This window comes from Ctenocephalides felis, unplaced genomic scaffold (assembly GCF_003426905.1).
Source record: "Ctenocephalides felis isolate EL2017-DRISC unplaced genomic scaffold, ASM342690v1 CF-g0.4_SCAFFOLD_03265, whole genome shotgun sequence".
Taxonomy (NCBI): Eukaryota; Metazoa; Arthropoda; class Insecta; order Siphonaptera; family Pulicidae; genus Ctenocephalides; species Ctenocephalides felis.
This window is the reverse complement of record NW_020539419.1, coordinates 454,958-472,149: the sequence shown is the minus strand read 5'-3', so window position 1 is coordinate 472,149 and position 17,192 is coordinate 454,958. Positions and strand designations below refer to the sequence as shown.

At 35.6% G+C, this 17,192-nt stretch overlaps 1 protein-coding gene across 1 annotated transcript; it reads left to right on the top strand.

The window, feature by feature from the left end:
• Positions 1-209: 209 nt before the first annotated feature.
• LOC113382067 (activity-regulated cytoskeleton associated protein 2-like) lies at positions 210-926 on the top strand. The gene has a single exon (XM_026620626.1). The coding sequence runs from the start codon at positions 210-212 to the stop codon at positions 924-926; it is 717 nt and encodes a 238-aa protein (XP_026476411.1).
• The last annotated feature ends 16,266 nt before the right edge of the window (positions 927-17,192 follow it).

Below are 17,192 nucleotides of genomic sequence, written 5' to 3'. Positions count from 1 at the left end.
TAATAAGTGACTTTTATTAGTGTCTGTGCGAATCTAAAATATATAGATAATACATGTTTTATAACTTACAGTGGTTTTCTTTATTGCATAACTGGTGCGAAAGTGAGAATTTAATAAATTATAAAATCTAGTGTTATAAACTGGCGCCCAAACGAGCGGGCAGAGCTAAAAAAGACACTGTTATTGAAAAAGACATTAATCCGGACACAATGGAATTCTCAATTACTGAAGAAATGCTATCACGCGTTTCAAATTGTGCGACGGCTAGAAACGATCCGCCGGGTAGTTGCGATTACAAATTCGACGGATCTCGCGATGCACATAAGGCTCAGGAATTCGTAGAAAAAATTGTTATCTACAATAATTACGAACAAATCCCTGATGAAAGAGCCATCCGCGAGATGCCTTTGCTATTGACAGGTGAGGCAACAGTATGGTGGAAGGGTGTGGAATCGGAAATCCACACCTGGACGGACGTTATCACCAACCTGCAGGAATCATTCGCACCCATACGCCCGGACTACTTAATTTTTTCGGAATTATTCGAGCGTCAGAAGGAGAAAGAGAACGTAGACAAATTCATAGCGCATAAGCGAGCTTTGTTCGCGGAATTGTCAACGAAGACAGTGGAAAGGACGCAAATTGACATGATCTACGGCCTCTTAACCTTAAAATTAAGAAAATGCGTTGATCGAAGTAGCGTCAACACATTTAACGAACTACTGACAAGGTGTCGAACGGTGCAGCAGAATATACAGGAAGCCACATCGTTGCAAGAAACTATAAAGTGTTCGCACTGCAGAAAATTCGGACACGAAAAAGAAGACTGCAGAAAACTTGTGCAACAAATGCCTCAGAGAAAACCGCTAATTGAAAATCAGCTAATTTGCATGTGGCTGCGGAGAAAAGGGTTTTGTGCGAAGTAAGTGTCCAAGATGCAACTCGAAACCAAAAATTGAGGATTCACCGTTAGCTTTTTTCGCGTTGGGTGCAAAAACAGATGTTGCAATAAACAAATGTGTTTCTACAGTTTGTGCAAGATGCACAAACTGTAGAAACCACAAAAGAAAACGGCCGGAAAGCAATAAAACCGACATTTTGTGGATGCATCATCACGCGGACATAGGATTACCTAACGCAGGTATCTGTTCACGGCTTGTAATCCGAATGTCTATACAGGGATCCACTGGAGCAGGCTATATAGACACCGGAGCACGCAGAAGTTTGGCAGGCACGAGCCTGTACGCGGTTTTGAAGGAGACTGGTCATCGCTTCGAACCTGTAATTATGCAGGTAACGCTTGCAGACGGCGTTGCAAAACGCGAACAAGTGTTAATGACATGCACGATTGTACGTACGGGGAATAAGAAAAAGTAACAGAAATGCTGTGACGAACAAATTCGATTCAATCCCCCACCGAAAATCAGGATGGACATTTTTGTATAAAAGGCACGGCGTTCCTGTTAAAAAGTCAGTCAGTTTTAGTTTTTCATTTGTAACGCATTTAATTAAAAGATACAGAAATTTTGACCTGGGTTCGCCGGCATTTCTGATACTAAATTAAATGCAGAAATAATTAATATTAAAGTAGTTAGCTTTCCGTTTAGTAGTGAAATACAGAGATTTTGACCTGGGTTCGCCGGCATCTCTGAAATTCGAACTAAACGTGAAAACTATTACTGGAAAAGTTGTAAAGTTTAGACAGGGCTCCGAACAACGTTCGCTGACCAAATACAGAAATTTTGACCTGGGTTCGCCGGCATTTCTGATATTGGATTTGAACGTTACCGGTGGATTAATTAATAAAACAACTTAGTCCTGCTAAGCTGTTTTAGATAACTTCAACCGTACGAGTTGTTCTTCGTAACAAGATAGGGAGTTGTGTTTTAATGTATAATTAGTGTAATAAGTGACTTTTATTAGTGTCTGTGCGAATCCAAAATATAGAGATAATACATGTTTTATAACTTATAGAGGTTTTCTTTATTGCATAACTGGTGCGAAAGTGAGAATTTAATTAATTATAAAATCTAGTGTTATAATAGTTAAATTCATACATCCAGCGATTCTTTATTCCATTAATTTAATTGTCATTAATGAATAATAACCGAAAACGTTTTAATTTATATTTAAAGCTAAACTCTTATTAGGGCACAAGACGTTTGACAGTTTTTTTTTTCCTTTTAATTCCTTTTAAAACGATTAAGAAAACTGTAATTGACAAAATGTTTATAAATATAATAGCGTTTAATACAATCGCCAAGCGGTTTTCCTCCTGCTTTTCTTTTCAAAACTATGTTAAAGATACGTCATTTTTAACAACAACAAATTGACAGATAACGACTTCATGTTGTTTTCTATTTAGTTGGTACACGGTACACGTTTGTATGAAGGGCGTACAAACTGTGCAGTCGATGTCTATTTAACAATGGACTGTAGTAGTAATGCTCATTTTTCTATCTTGTAGCATAGCAGTAAGCAACAAGCAGCGACGAGAATCTTTATTCTGAGAATTTCGTTGATCAACTACAAACTATTGTATATTTTGATACTCTTTGGAAGCGAATACGCAATCAAGTGAGTAATGCACATTGTTTTTCTATATGTGAACCTCTTTGCTCTCTGCTATTTGCTATTTGTGGTCATTTATCATTTTGCATTCTTGTTACGTTTTACGTAAAAATTCTTAACCCACAATCCACAATCGTTTTACAACACAATATTTTTAACGTTTATCATCGCACATATTGCATATGTAGACGACTTGGCGGTTGTGATCAAAGGAAACTCAAGAGATAACCTGGAAAGAACTGTTAAATAATAAGACATGCTGTACTGCAATGCACTTCAATAAACGGCAAAATGCCACTTGATTTGGAGGTTATACAAATGTGGAAAAATACTGTTAAATATCCATGTCTTCGAGAACAAGCTCGACGTTTAGTTTCCTGGTTCGGAATCACCTACTGTTGCAAGACAACATTTTCTCTCATGTTAAAAAAAAAACAAATTTATGAAACATTTAGAGGATCAATTAAAGCTGTGTGTTACGAAGCTTATAGTGAACGGAGCGTTTTAAGTCTGGATTTTCTGGATTACTGTGCACCGAATTGAATTAAATTTTGGAATTAGGTTCATCTTACCCTCAAGTTCAAAAGTGAAAACAATTCGGGTTGCGCCATCACCCCCCGAGGGGATTACACTCCTTCTCAATTGTGTAATAATATTTTTTCAAAATAACGGAAACGGTAGAAGAACTAATTATAAGAAAAAAATGTCTTTTATAGTTTTTCAAAAAAACTAATACTTTTCAAGTTACTGGCCACTAAAGAAGATTCATATATTTTTGGCGTTTTTCTTCGCTTTTTAACGAAAATCATGTAATGGACAAAATAATGTCAATAAAAATCTTAATAAATCGGTATTACATAAAGTGTTCTAGGAAAAATATTAAGCAAGATTTGAAAGAGCAAATTCGTTCTTTATTTCGTTCAAGATTTAATTGTTGTATTTAAAGCCATCTAGTGTCGAGGTTTTACATTTTATGCATCTTGGTGAAATTGGGTTTTATAGTGCTCAATATGAGCTTTAAAATGGGTGCTGTTACAAGTTTTTTGCGTGTAAACTGAGTGAGCTATCATGCAAATAAGAAGCATATGCGAAGTTTTTTTCTTTTGAATCATATGGTTTAATGAGCGCCATTTCCACCAGAATTAAAGTAATTCACATTACATCTAGAATTCACTTCATCATAGACATCTTGATGGATTCTAGCAGATTCACTACTTTAGTACAAACTATGGAAGGTTTGGGCACCCCCTCATTTCTCCAAAACTTTCATAGATATTTTTTGTTTACTACCACAGCACTATACTTTATTCACTAGCAACACCGCTTATCTAAAGTGTCAGCTGTCATTTCACTTGGTTGTCAAGTTACATGCGCGTAACGGTTTGCTGCGTGCAGAAGTAAATATTTTATTTGTGATTTGATGTAACTTATCAAAGAAATCTGCAAGAACGTGTAAGTATCTGTGTTATCTTTTTCTTTTGTGTTTAATGAATATTATATTTGCCTGTAAATTAGGTTTCTACATTTGATAAAAATAATCTTATTCTAATCTATTTGAAAAGTGAGGTTATGGGGAGTATTGGGCACGCAGGTAGGAGGGAGGTTTGGGCATGCCCAATGCTCTCTCTGTTTTTAGTGTATTTTGGTGTCTTTTTGCAATGCCTATTGGATTGAGTGGTTAATCATTTCTTTTTAGGACAATGCCGTTTTCATTTAAAAAGAAAAATAAGCGACGTGAAAACCCTAAAGATATTATTATGCGCGCATTGGAAGAAGTTTCCAAAGGTGCTAAAATTAAAAGTACTGCGAATAAATATGACATACCAAGATCTAACCTTCAAAAGTATATCAAGCAGGGTGGTGTCGTAAAAGATAATTCTTGTAAATTTATATCGTCTCAAATATTCACAAAAGATGAAGAAGAGAAAATTTCGGAATATTTTGTAACATCTTTTAAACTAAACCATGGACTATCAAAACTGAAAACACGCGAATTGGTTTATGAATACGCCACTGCCATTAAAAAGAAAATACCAGATAACTGGACAGAGAAGAAACTTGCATCCAAAGACTGGATAAGGGGATTTTTCAAAAGGCAGCCTCAACTTTCGATAAGGACACCAGAGGCTACCAGTCTGTCACGGGCCACAAGCTTCAATAAGACAAATGTCGGAATTTTTTTTGAAAATCTTAAAACTGTGTATGAACGGCATCGCTTCGGCCCTGAGTCTATTTACAATATAGACGAAACTGGATTATCAACGGTGCAACGAACCCAGAAAGTGATTGCTCTCAGAGGCACTAAGCAAGTTGGGCAAGTAACGTCAGCTGAAAGAGGGACGCTTGTAACGGTTTGCTGCGGTATTAATGCATTGGGTAACTCAATACCACCATTTTACATATTCCCACGGGTTAATTTCAAAACATATATGCTAAATGATGCCCCTGTTGGTTCAGATGGAGCAGCACATCCTTCAGGGTGAATGACATCACCAAATTTTTTAAAATATATTCACCATTTCCCCAAACACGCAAAACCAACGCCTTCATCGCCAGTTCTTTTGCTGCTGGACAATCATGAGAGCCATATTTCAGTACCAGTTCTCGATTTTTGCAAACAATCAGGCATTGTTTTAATGACTTTCCCACCACACTGCAGCCATAAACTGCAACCTCTAGACCTGACTGTCTATGGACCACTGAAAACTTATTATAACACTGCTGTAACAGATTGGATGGTAAGCAATCCGGCCAAAACAGTAACAATTTATGAAATACCAAAATTAGCAGCAAAAGCCATTCCACTAGCATTCAAGTTGCAGAATATTCAAAGTGGATTTGAAAAATCTGGCATATGGCCATTGAATTCAAATATTTTCTCCGATGAAGATTTCGCTTGTTCTTTTATAACTGATCGCTGCTTGTCGGAAGAGGGTAATGTTCCTTCAGAACAATCTATTTCAGACCAACCTGTCACTGAACAGCCTTCAACAGGGAAAAATCAGAGTCTAGAGGATCGTACAAGTTCAAATGTGGAAGTCATTGGGCCATCTCAACTGGAATCTCCCTCTACAAGTCAAATTAGTGACACTGTCAATGTACCACCTGATGTAGTAAGACCGTATCCGAAGGCCGGCCCCAGAAAATTGCAGGATATGAAACGGAAGAAGGGAAAAACTAGAATATTGACGGACACACCCGAGAAAAGACTTATAGAAATGGAAGAAGAAGAAAGACAAAGAAAAAATAGGATCAAAGAGCTCAACAAAAATAGAAAATGCTTCAAAAATACAGGACAGAAAAAAATTCCGAAACCTGCTGATGAATTTACTTCCAAACTAGAGAAAAACAGGAAAATTAGCAGCGATGATGAAATAGAAAATGTTTCAGTTTCTGACAAAACCGTTGTTGATTCGGAAGATTTTGATGAAGACGATGTGATCGTTCTGGATAGAAATTTCCAGATCAATAACTTTGTATTAGTGAAATTTGACACCAAAAAAACTGTCTACCATTATGTTGGAATAATCGGAGATGTTAATCAGACGTTGGCAACTGTAAAATTTATGAGAGTGAGTAAGTTAAGAAATACTTTTATATTTCCTGACATCGAGGACGTAGCCAGTGTCCTCCTGGAGGATATAAAGACAAAATTGCCTACACCAACGACATGGATGAAACGTGGCAGTTTAAAATATAAATTTGACAAGCCTCTCTGGATCATACCAAATATAAGATAAGTTTAATTAAGTCTAACATCGTGCAGTACTGATTCTAAGTCACATTGTTAAATTTTTCTAAAATCTATGATAAGAAAAAATGTTTGTATTACAATTTTTTATAGTAATGTTATATAATACTTAAGCCTAGTAGTATAGTAAAGCAATTTCGTGCATATTAAATACAGTGCCCAAACCTCCCGACCGCCGGGAGGTTTGGGCACTTTGGACATGTGTTCGAAGATCTCTTGTAACTTTGAAACTAATTACAATATTGAAACTTTTCTTAATAATAATTACTACCAAATATGTGTGCTCCCTATATTAGGAATAAAATTTTGATTATGATAAAAAATAACAGTTTTATTAACATTTATGTAAAAAAGTGCCCAATGCACCCCTACCTTCCCTACAAACTATTTTCAGAAAACTCACGATTTTATAAAAATCTATAATAGACATTTTTTTCTTATAATTAGTTCTTCTATCGATTTCCGACGTTATTTTGAAAAAATATAATTACACAATTGAGAAGGGGTGTCATCCCCCGGGGGGTGATGGCGCAACCCAAATTGTTTTCACATTTGAACTTGAGGGTAAGATGAACCTAATTCCAAAATTTCATTCAATTCGGAGCACAGTAAAAAAATTCAGGGGTTATATCCTTTTTTCCTCTCCATTTACTGCACTATTAAGCCAAATATACAATTATTGTCAAACAAAACACAAAACCTAATAACTCACTATCTTAGTGAATAAACATTTTTTTGCATTTCTTTTATATTATTCTATATGCATATTACTTTCTTGCCGAAGACTGACTCACAACACCTGGCCAATCAAGAACTGCAAGAATTTTAGGATAGTGCATGTGCATTAGGATTACTGGAAATACCACGAAAAAAGCGCCGTAACGATTTAAACATGTTATGAAACAATTATTGAGGCAGGAGACAAAACGTATATCCAAAACGTCCAATATAAAATTGGTTTTGCTTTGCATTGCTTTTTATTAAAACCTTGAAGCTTTTTGTACCATAAACAATCTGAAATATGTATTTAATTTGCAGAAACTTGTGAAATAGCTTATAAAATCATCGAAACGCGCTTTTCTAAAATTTATATATCGTTTAGATAAAAATTAACGTATTCGACTAGAGCTTATATGAGACAAGCAACGACATAAACAGCCAAACTTCATTTTCGATATGCGCAGTAGAATGTATGGGCAAAAATAAATCTTATGTGACGTTACATTTGTTAATTAGATTAATGAACAGAAAAAAATTTGAAGTAAAATTATAAGATAAAAGAACTATAATCACTAATTATATGATTTTACATTAAAATGACCACATTGAAATATTTAAATTATAATATATATTTGTATGTATTGTTGATTAGTATTTGTGTGTTGGTAGTTTTCCATCATATCTTACGCGTTACATTGTATTGCTCAATAAATATTCAAAATTAGTTAAATGTAATTTATAGCATCAGTAATTATCCTCCAACTATGAATTGTCAAGTGATTATGAATTGATTTTATTCAATATTACTTTTTTATGTAACATCCATGCTGTTATTGAGTTATGATATTCTCAATTTTCTTCGAATATTAATTTCACGATTTTGGTGATATATATTATACAAATGAGTAATTTGTTGAAAATTGAAAATAACTTGTACTAGAAATGAGGTAAGTCAGGTGAAGGTCCAAAATTTTTGTCACCATCACAATTGATTTGGACAAATACATCTTCACTACCTTGAATAATTTCTGAAAGTATTGAAATATCTTCGTCTGACAATAAATTATATTTGATCCATGGTTAAGAAGTCCGTACAAATTCAGAATATCCTTCTGATTGAGTATATATGGATGAAAGGTCAATTAATGCGTTTTATATACTACTATTAATTGTGATGGCACATTTTCCACATACCTCAAATTACCATTGGATGTGTTAAAATTCCTTGTTCGGTTATCATTTCATTTGATATATTTGATATTATATTGATCTAAGAAGGTAAACCAATCTCTGATGTTCAATGAAAAATATATTATTTAGAATAAGAACCCGCCTGAAATTCTAGATATATGACAAACCTAGTCAATATGACAAACACAGAGCGGTGTATTCAAATTTGATTGAAAACTATTTTCATAATCACAAGGATAAAGAGATCCTTTGAATATCTTGGACTGTAATGAAAGCTTACCAAGATCGCATACAAAAGAGATGTCTCAAATCAAAGGCACATCAAAGCAAATAAATCATTTCTATCAAAATGATCATTAAAGATCAAGATTTTTATTTACATCGTCACAGTTGAATGGGTACTCATGAACAAATAGTTCAACAAAATTCTAATGAACTTCAGCCATCAAGTTTCTGATCACATCTCATTTGATTTATAAATCAATTAAAATATATATTAATTTCAAATTGTGCGGAAAACACCTTGCATTACGCACAACATCCTGGTATTATGTACATATTTGAATTAATATTGATTCCTTCCATGACATTTTTTATTTCTCATATTATTTCATGTAGAAGCAAAGTTGTGCACCATCAGCTTTATACCATATTCATATCGTCTTTCATTAATTAATTAATTCAATTCAAAGACTATATATTTCAGTATATAAAAGTATGTACATTGCACTTTATAACATGGGTTTTTTACCCGAAGGTATTGTATCCTTCATTGGATTTGATTTTACAAACAATAATTAATTCAAAATATATAAATAAATTAATATTTGTGTGACAAAAAAGAGGAATGAAAATTTATCCCCAAAAAAAATCACATAGCACTATTTATAATAACACATAATTACACAAAAAGAAGAAAAACATAATAAAAATTTATTCATTCTAAGGGAGAAAATTTGTATCGAGCCAATTTACGTTTACTGCTATGGGTCAATCAGTATATATTTTGGCATGGCGTGATTGCCATACCAAATATCGTCTCTTGTGTATTGGCCGAGGCCCGCGATGTTAATATTAGGATGATCCCCACATTTTAGGTAAAAATTTTTAGTAAGCTTTTTCATGTAGTCAAGTATTGTCGGTACGTCAGTCTGTTTGTGTATGTATTTTGAAGAGTAGTAATGTCTAGTCAGTGGGTCCCTTATTTTGTTAAGTACTATTCGTAGTGTCTTATTTTGTAATGTCTGTAGTTTCTGTAAGTTAGTCTTAGTCGTCGCGTTCCATGCAGGAGCGGCGTATGTCAGTAGTGGTCTTATTAGTGTCAAGTAAAGTGTCCGCTTGTTTTGCACGCTTAGCGGGCTGTTCTGGTTCAAGAGAGGTCTCAGTAGATTCAACATCCCGTAAGCCTGTCCAATTTTTGTATTAATATGTTTTGTGAAGCTGAGTCTATGGTCCAGGGTCACACCAAGATATTTGACATCCTTCGACCACTCAACTTCACAGTCCAATACTTTAATTTTGTCCAAGTCAGTCAGTCTAGTCATGGCATTTCGGCTTTTTGTAAATAAAATTGCCTCCGTCTTTTGCGGATTGATTTTGATCTGCCATTTGTCAGTATATTCGATCAGCTTGTCTATGTGTGTCTGTATCTTTGTAGTCAGTAGCGTCGGTGATCGTGATGATTTGTATATGGCAGTGTCGTCAGCAAACGTCAGTAACGTTGTGTCGGCGTCAGTGGGTATGTCGTGAATGTAGACGTTAAACAAGGACGGTCCCAGGATCGAGCCCTGCGGTACTCCCGCCGTCACTTGTTTAACCGTCGAAAGTCCGTTGTCTACTTGTACAGTGAAGTTACGGTCTGAGAGGTATGAGTGTAAAGTTCTCGTTATGTACGGTGGAAAGTTGAGTTGGATAAGTTTATGTACAAGTCCGTCCATCCAGATGGTGTCAAACGCCTTCTCAAAGTCGAGTAACACCAATCCGGTATGGTTTCGTCTGTTGAAGTTGAGTACTGTATTTTCTATGAGTTTTGTCAGTGGGTGTAGTGTAGAGTGTCGTTCTTTGAATCCGTATTGTGTGTCAGGTATAATTTTGTTGTGTCTTATGTGTTTGTTAAGTCTTTTGAGTAGTACCTTTTCGGCTACCTTACTCATTGTGTTGAGGAGGCTGATCGGTCTGTAGTTCTGTGGCATGTCTGGCTGTTTCCTTGGCTTCACTATTGGAAATATGATGGAGGTTTTCCAAGAAGCGGGGAAGCAGCCTTTTGTCATTAGTCTATTTATTATGCGCGTAAGTAAAATGTAGGCGTTCGTCGGCAGTTGTTTAAGTATTATGTTTTGTAGTCCGTCCGGTCCTGGTGCTTTTCTGTTCGGTAATTTTTTAACTATTGTCTTTATTTCGGAAACTGTGGCAGGGTCTATTCGTAAGTCTTTGTCCCTGTGAAGGTCAGTAAAGTTTTGAATTGTCTCGTGTACGTCTTGTTTCAGGTCTGCGTTTGACATATTGGCATTTTGTTTATGGATGTTCTCAAAGTTTTTTGCCAATATTTCCGCCTTGTCTGCTGGTGTCGTTGCGTAATTGTTGTCTGTTAATTTGAGTGGAGGTATGGATGTTGGTTTCTGCGTCAGTCTTTTTGCTGTCTGCCAGATTTTGTGTGGGTCAGTATTTAAGTTCTCGAGTCTTTTGGTTCAAGTGTTGTTTCGGTGGTCACGTATATCATTGGAAATAATTTTGGTCAGTCTGTTCACATGTTCCTTGAGTAGTCTGTCACCGGTACGCTGCCACAGTTTCTTTGTGTGATTTTTAAGTTGTATTTTCAATAAAATGTGTTCTGTCAAGTCGTTGGCTGGTGTTGTTCTTGAGTCTAGTGTCGGTATAGTCTGTTGTACGGCGTCTGTGATTGTCAGTGTAAGGTGTGTTACAGCCTCCTCAATGTCTGCGTTGGTATCGATTGGCATTGTGTGTCGTGTGTTGTCTGTGATGATGTCTCTGAAAATTGGCCAGTTGGCTCTGGTGTAATCTAAAAATTTGCGTTTGGGAGTCTGGTCGACGTCTAGTCTGTCTGAAATGGTCATGAAAACTGGATTATGGTCGGAGTTAAAAAGTGTTCTTGTTATGGGTTCGGATGTTACGTGTAGATTTTTTGTCAATGCCAAATCGATCGTGCTGTGATGGTGTGTCTGTACGGTGGCGTATCTGGTCGGCGTGTCAGGATAGTGTAGTTGTGCGTCTGTGGTGTTGTGTTCAGTCAGGTATTCGTAAAGTCTGTTCCCGTTCGCGTTGTTAAAGTTACAGTTCCAAGATGTATGTTGTGCGTTAAAGTCTCCTGCCATAAGTACAAATCTGTTCGAGTCCAGTAGTCTTTGTAAGTCCGCATGTTCTAGTCTGCTTGCCGGGATGTAAATCGATATTATGGTTACTTTTTGACCTCTCTTGTATACATTAATAGCTGTTATTTCTGAACCGCCCGCTGTCAGGTTTGGCACTTGCTCGTGTCTAATGTTAGACTTAATCAAAATCGCAGTGCCGCCCCATCCGCGTGCGTCCGTCTGTCTGTCGTTTCTGTAAACTTTGTAATTGTTGATATAAAGTCTGTCCGTAGGTTTTAGGTGTGTCTCGTTAATCAGTACTATGTCCAGATCGTATTTTGTTATCGTCTGTCTCAGTTCGTCAACGTTGTTTTTAAGTCCATTTGAATTGAAATGCATTATTTGTAAGTCTTGCGATTGGTTTATGGTGATGATGTAAGAAAGTTCAAAATTGTTGTGTATTTGTCGTTATAAGTCATGTTTGTGTTAAGTGTTTTTGTCAGTTTGTATAGCTCACTGAAAATTTGCTTTACCTGGGGATCCGCAAATAGCTTCCTGATCTCGCCCATAGCAGTAAAGAGTCCTTCCGGAGTGTTGAGGTCTGGATCGGGTTGGCTGCAGGCAGGCCGTGTTGGTGGTTGCGATAGTGCAGGCCGGATCTGTGATGATGCAGGCTGGACCATTGTTCGTGAGGACTGGACCATTGATCTGTATGGTGACGATGGGATAGGGAGTTGAGGATATTCAGGTCGGACGTTAGGACCATTGTTGGTGGAGTTTACAGCTGACGAGAAGCTCCTCGTCAGTGGCACTGGTGTTGGTGCTGGCCTATAAGCTTGTCTTCTCCTGAGAGCGTCGCTTTCCTTCTTTTCTTTGTAATTAATAAGAGCGCTGCATTTGGAATAATTTGCCGGGTGTTCGCTTTTGCAATTGACACACATCGGTGCCTCATGTGGTAGTTTTTGGCACGCTCCTGGTGCGTGCACATTGAGGCACTTTATACACCTGTACTTTAGGTCACAGGTGTACGATGTGTGACCAAAGTTCAAACATTTGTGGCACTGCAGCGCTCTATTCTGCGGCCTATAGGCCTCCCAGGAGAAGATATGTCCCCCAATATTCGTAATTCGTTTTAGCTCCGACATATTCTGGTCTTTATCGAGGAGAACAATGTATATAGGTAATTTGTGTTGACCACCATCTGAGGTTTTCCTCTTTATCTGCACTACTTGCCTGGCTTTAATCCCTTTTGACAGGAGATCTTCAAGAACCTCCGCCTCTGTAATTGATGGATGTAGACCGGTTATGGTTATTTTCTTCGGCATTTCCTCTTTGATTGTGTAGGTATAAAATTGATAATTGCAGTCCCTTAACATGTCTTTGATTTTTTCGTGTTCTATAGCGGTGTCAGTGAAAATTTTGTGTAGGTTATTATGAAGGTATTGATATTTAAAATTAATTTTAGATGTTTCTCTTAAATATTTAATTGCTTTTAAATCTATTTGACCTTTTATGATAATCGGTGGGATTTTTGCCTCTTTCATGGTGGTGTTCTTGGGTGTCACGGTTTGGACGCCTGAGGTAGATGGTTCCGACCTAGTAATGGTTTTCTCAGGCTCCTTGTTCTTTTTCGCCCTCTTTCGGCGTGTTACTTTCCTGTAGTCCTCACTCTCCCTATCAGTATCCATATCTGTACGGTCCGTGAGCGCATCATATTTATTTTTTAGTGCAGTACTTGTCTGCACGTCCATCTTCTGATTTATGTTCGACATCTTGAATTTTTTCCCAGGCCTCTGCCCGGGAATTATTCTGTTTCCTGAAGAGTTTTGCGCACTGATTTTAAAATTTATTAAAAATGATATAAAAAGACTTCACAATTTTGAAAAAGAAAAACACTTGCTAATGGGTGCTTACTTCCTCCCCATTAGCAACCCCAATCCGGGGTTTGGGAAGAAAAGTATGCAAAAGGCACGTTCACCTTTAAAATTTTGACAGATATAATAATATATATCCAACTTGTAAGTATTAAGCCCGGTGCCTTTAAAAAGGCAAGATTTAGAATCAATTCCGGACTTAATACTTATTTCACAAAAACACTGACACTTCACTGAAAAACAAATGAATTATCGTAAGTCCGTCTATCGTCTTTCATTTTGAAATAAATGTGTATTTATACTAAATATGAACCATTTTGCTTACTACTGTCAAACAATTTAATATATTAAATATTAAATAATTAAATTGTGTAATGTCCTGTATCACGTAATTCTTTTTTTTATATAATTGCTATTAAATCGCAATTTGATATTTCTACATTATTAGCCCTTATTAGTATTATCCATCATTCATTAGTAATTGTGTTAAAATTAATATTATTGTATCTATTTTTGATATAACTGCAGTAGTATAATTAATAACAGTGTTTTCACTTCAATTAACTAGTCCATTATAAATTGTTTCACCATAACATCTCATGTTAGTAATATTTTCGAATTTGTTGTTGTTTGCATTCAACAATTAAAATTTTGTTCTAAATCTCATGCCTTTTAACAATTTTACATATCCCAAGACCACATACAGATCTTGAAACAAAAATTACAATTCGAGAAAACTACTGACACTTTACGATTAACAACACATACATAATTTGAACATTTTGGCAAATTGTACTTGAACTAATTTACAACACATTTTTAGATTTATTTTTGCTCAACAAGAAACTCATGAACAAATAAAAATCAATACGTTCATATAGTAGCACATGAAATTAAACGATTCTATAAGGAAATATTTGTCGCTCACAAACTATTTTCGAGGAAAGGTTATGCTTTTTATGTGGTGGTCTACCTTGTAAAACTCTAAATCGATATGCAATATTATTTAAATTTAACTTTTGAATAAATTTTACTGGTTAATATATTTCAGGTTTTGTTTTCGATACAATTTTTCATTTTCTTTTATATAAAAAATTATTATTTAACATTTTAGGTACATGATTTGTCGCCTCCTCAAAAATTGCATTTCACTTAAGATCTTTAATTGTTACTCTCATGAAAATCGAACATTATGGATTAAAAAATTACATATAATGAAGTTTTGAAACGAGAATCGCGCTCCTGATAAAAACATTTGTAGTTTTTGTTATTTAATTATAGTTCTATATTGCTGTGATATATCTATAATTGAAGTATTTATTTCAGGATTGTACTAATTAATTATTGTTCTTCTGCAAGATATAATGTTCGAATTTATTATTGTTCGTTTAATTCTTTTTCGAAGTATAATTCATATTCATTTATTTTTTCACTAACATGCTTTGTTACGAAGTAATAATTTCCTGACAAGTTTTTATTTGTGTTTTGTATATTAATTACTTGTGTCTTTTCTTGCCTCTCAAATTGGGACTCGAAACGTATGGATCTAATAAATTTATTTTAAGAAACATATCTTAGTTTTCTTTCGATGCATTATCTGCAAAGTTTTTTGTGTTATCTATAGATAAATTTCTTGAAGCGCGTAACATCAAGTATAAATAAATATAAGTAAAGAGTAAAAGTAAAGATAATTAAAGTAAAAATAAAAGTAAGAAATTTTAAAACATTTCTCCATACGTTTCGAAGTAAAATTCTACGTCATCATTAGTGGTTCTACAATTAAATAAACAGAAAAAAGAAAGTTAAAACTAAATATAAACAGAGTATTAAATTGCGGAATACAGAAAATTAAAAAAACGAAGAAGAAATGAGTTCTCGAAAAACGTTATCCTTACGTCTCTTCGTAACATGTATTCAGCTATTCTCAAACCCTCATTTGTTCTATGCATTATTTTTACAATTTCCGTATTATATCATTTTTTTCTTAATAGCCATTCGTTCCCTATTTTGTTCATTTTCCACTTGGGAGAAGTTTATCAGCATGTCTTAAAGGTAACATGAGTATTCTATTCTTTCCCTTGAGGACTTTATCGCCACATAATCGCTCCATTATTGATTTGACACCTTCAGCTTCTAATTTTCTGTATTCCGCAATTTCTTACTCTGTTTATATTTAGTTTTAACATTCTTTTTTCTGTTACGAATGAAATTCATCAGACAGGGACTATAAAAATAAATAGAAAATATTAAAAATATTGAACGTATTGGAAAACCTCGCCAAGATGATACATATAAGCAATTAGAAAGTAATAAAAATATTGAACGTAATGGACAACTCCGTCAGGATGATGCATATAAGCAATTAGTTAGTAATAAAAATATTGAACGTAATAGAGAACTACGTCAAGATGATGCATATAAGCAATTAGAAAGTATTAAAAATATTGATCGTGTTAGAACACTTCGTCAGGATGATGCATTTAACCAATTACAAAGTAATTAACATATTGAACGTATTAGACAGCTCCGTCATGATGATGCATTTAAGCAATTAGAAAGTAATAAAAAGATACTGATCGGCATCGGACTCGATCGATCAGATATACGATCTCTCTGATTTGAAAGTATCGGTCTTATATTGCGTCTTTCCTAAACAAAGCGCAAAATTGTCAGGGGCTTGCTCCGCTTCCGACACAAAATTACAAGGTGAAAGTGCCTTTGCTACTTGTTTTCCAAATTCTGGATCGGAATTGGTAATGGACTGAAAGTTAGCACATTTGAAGTGTTATTCAAAATTTTCTATTAAATCAGTACAGTGTTTTATATTTTAATAAATTCAGTGGACATCGAACAAAATCACCAGAATTCCCGGGCGGGAGCCTAGGAAAATGTCGCAAGACATGGACGTCTTGACGAGCACCGTCCTAAAAAACAAGTACCAGGCATTATCGGACCGCAGTGAAATGGACACGGATCGGGAGATAGACGAGTACAGACAGACAGACAGAAATAAAAATTTATTCAATATATACAGTGTAAAATACAGTGAATTATATGTGGGTTTGTCTACCCTGGGGGTATTTTACCCAAAAGTTTGTGGTTTTACAATATTGTCTATATATTTGTATTTGGTACAATATTTATTCATTATTTCGCAAGGACAAAAAAAGGAGACGATTTTTGTCACCTAAAAAAATCCTTTATTCATTGTTTATGGCTTATGTATTCACTGCGGGCTCGATCAGGTAGTTAGGCATGGCATAGTTCCCGTACCAGATCATTTCTGATGTGTACTGGCCTAACGCGCGGATGGTACTATATCGTGATCCCTACACTTTCGGTAAAAATTCTCGGTGAGCTTTTTATGTGTTCGAGTATGGTCGGTATGTCCGTCTGTTCGTGTAAATATTTCGTTGGGTAGTAGTGTCTCGTCAGTGGGTTCCTTGATTTGTCTAGTACCAGTCGCAGTGCTTGTTCTGTGCTATTTGTAGTCTCCGTCTGTTGGTCTGGTTGTCGCGTTCCATGCCGGAGCGCGCGTATGTCAGTAAGGTCTTATCAGTGTCAAGTAAAGTGTCCGCTTGTTCTTCACGCTTAGCGGGCTGTTGTGGTTCAAAAGAGGTCTCAGTAGATTCATCATCCCGTAAGCCTGTCCAATTTTTGTATTCGTATGTTTTGTGAAGCTGAGTCTATAGTCCAAGGTACGCCAAGGTATTTGACTTCCTTGGACCACTCAGCTTCATGGCCCATTACCTTTAGTTTCGTCAAGTCAGTAAGTGG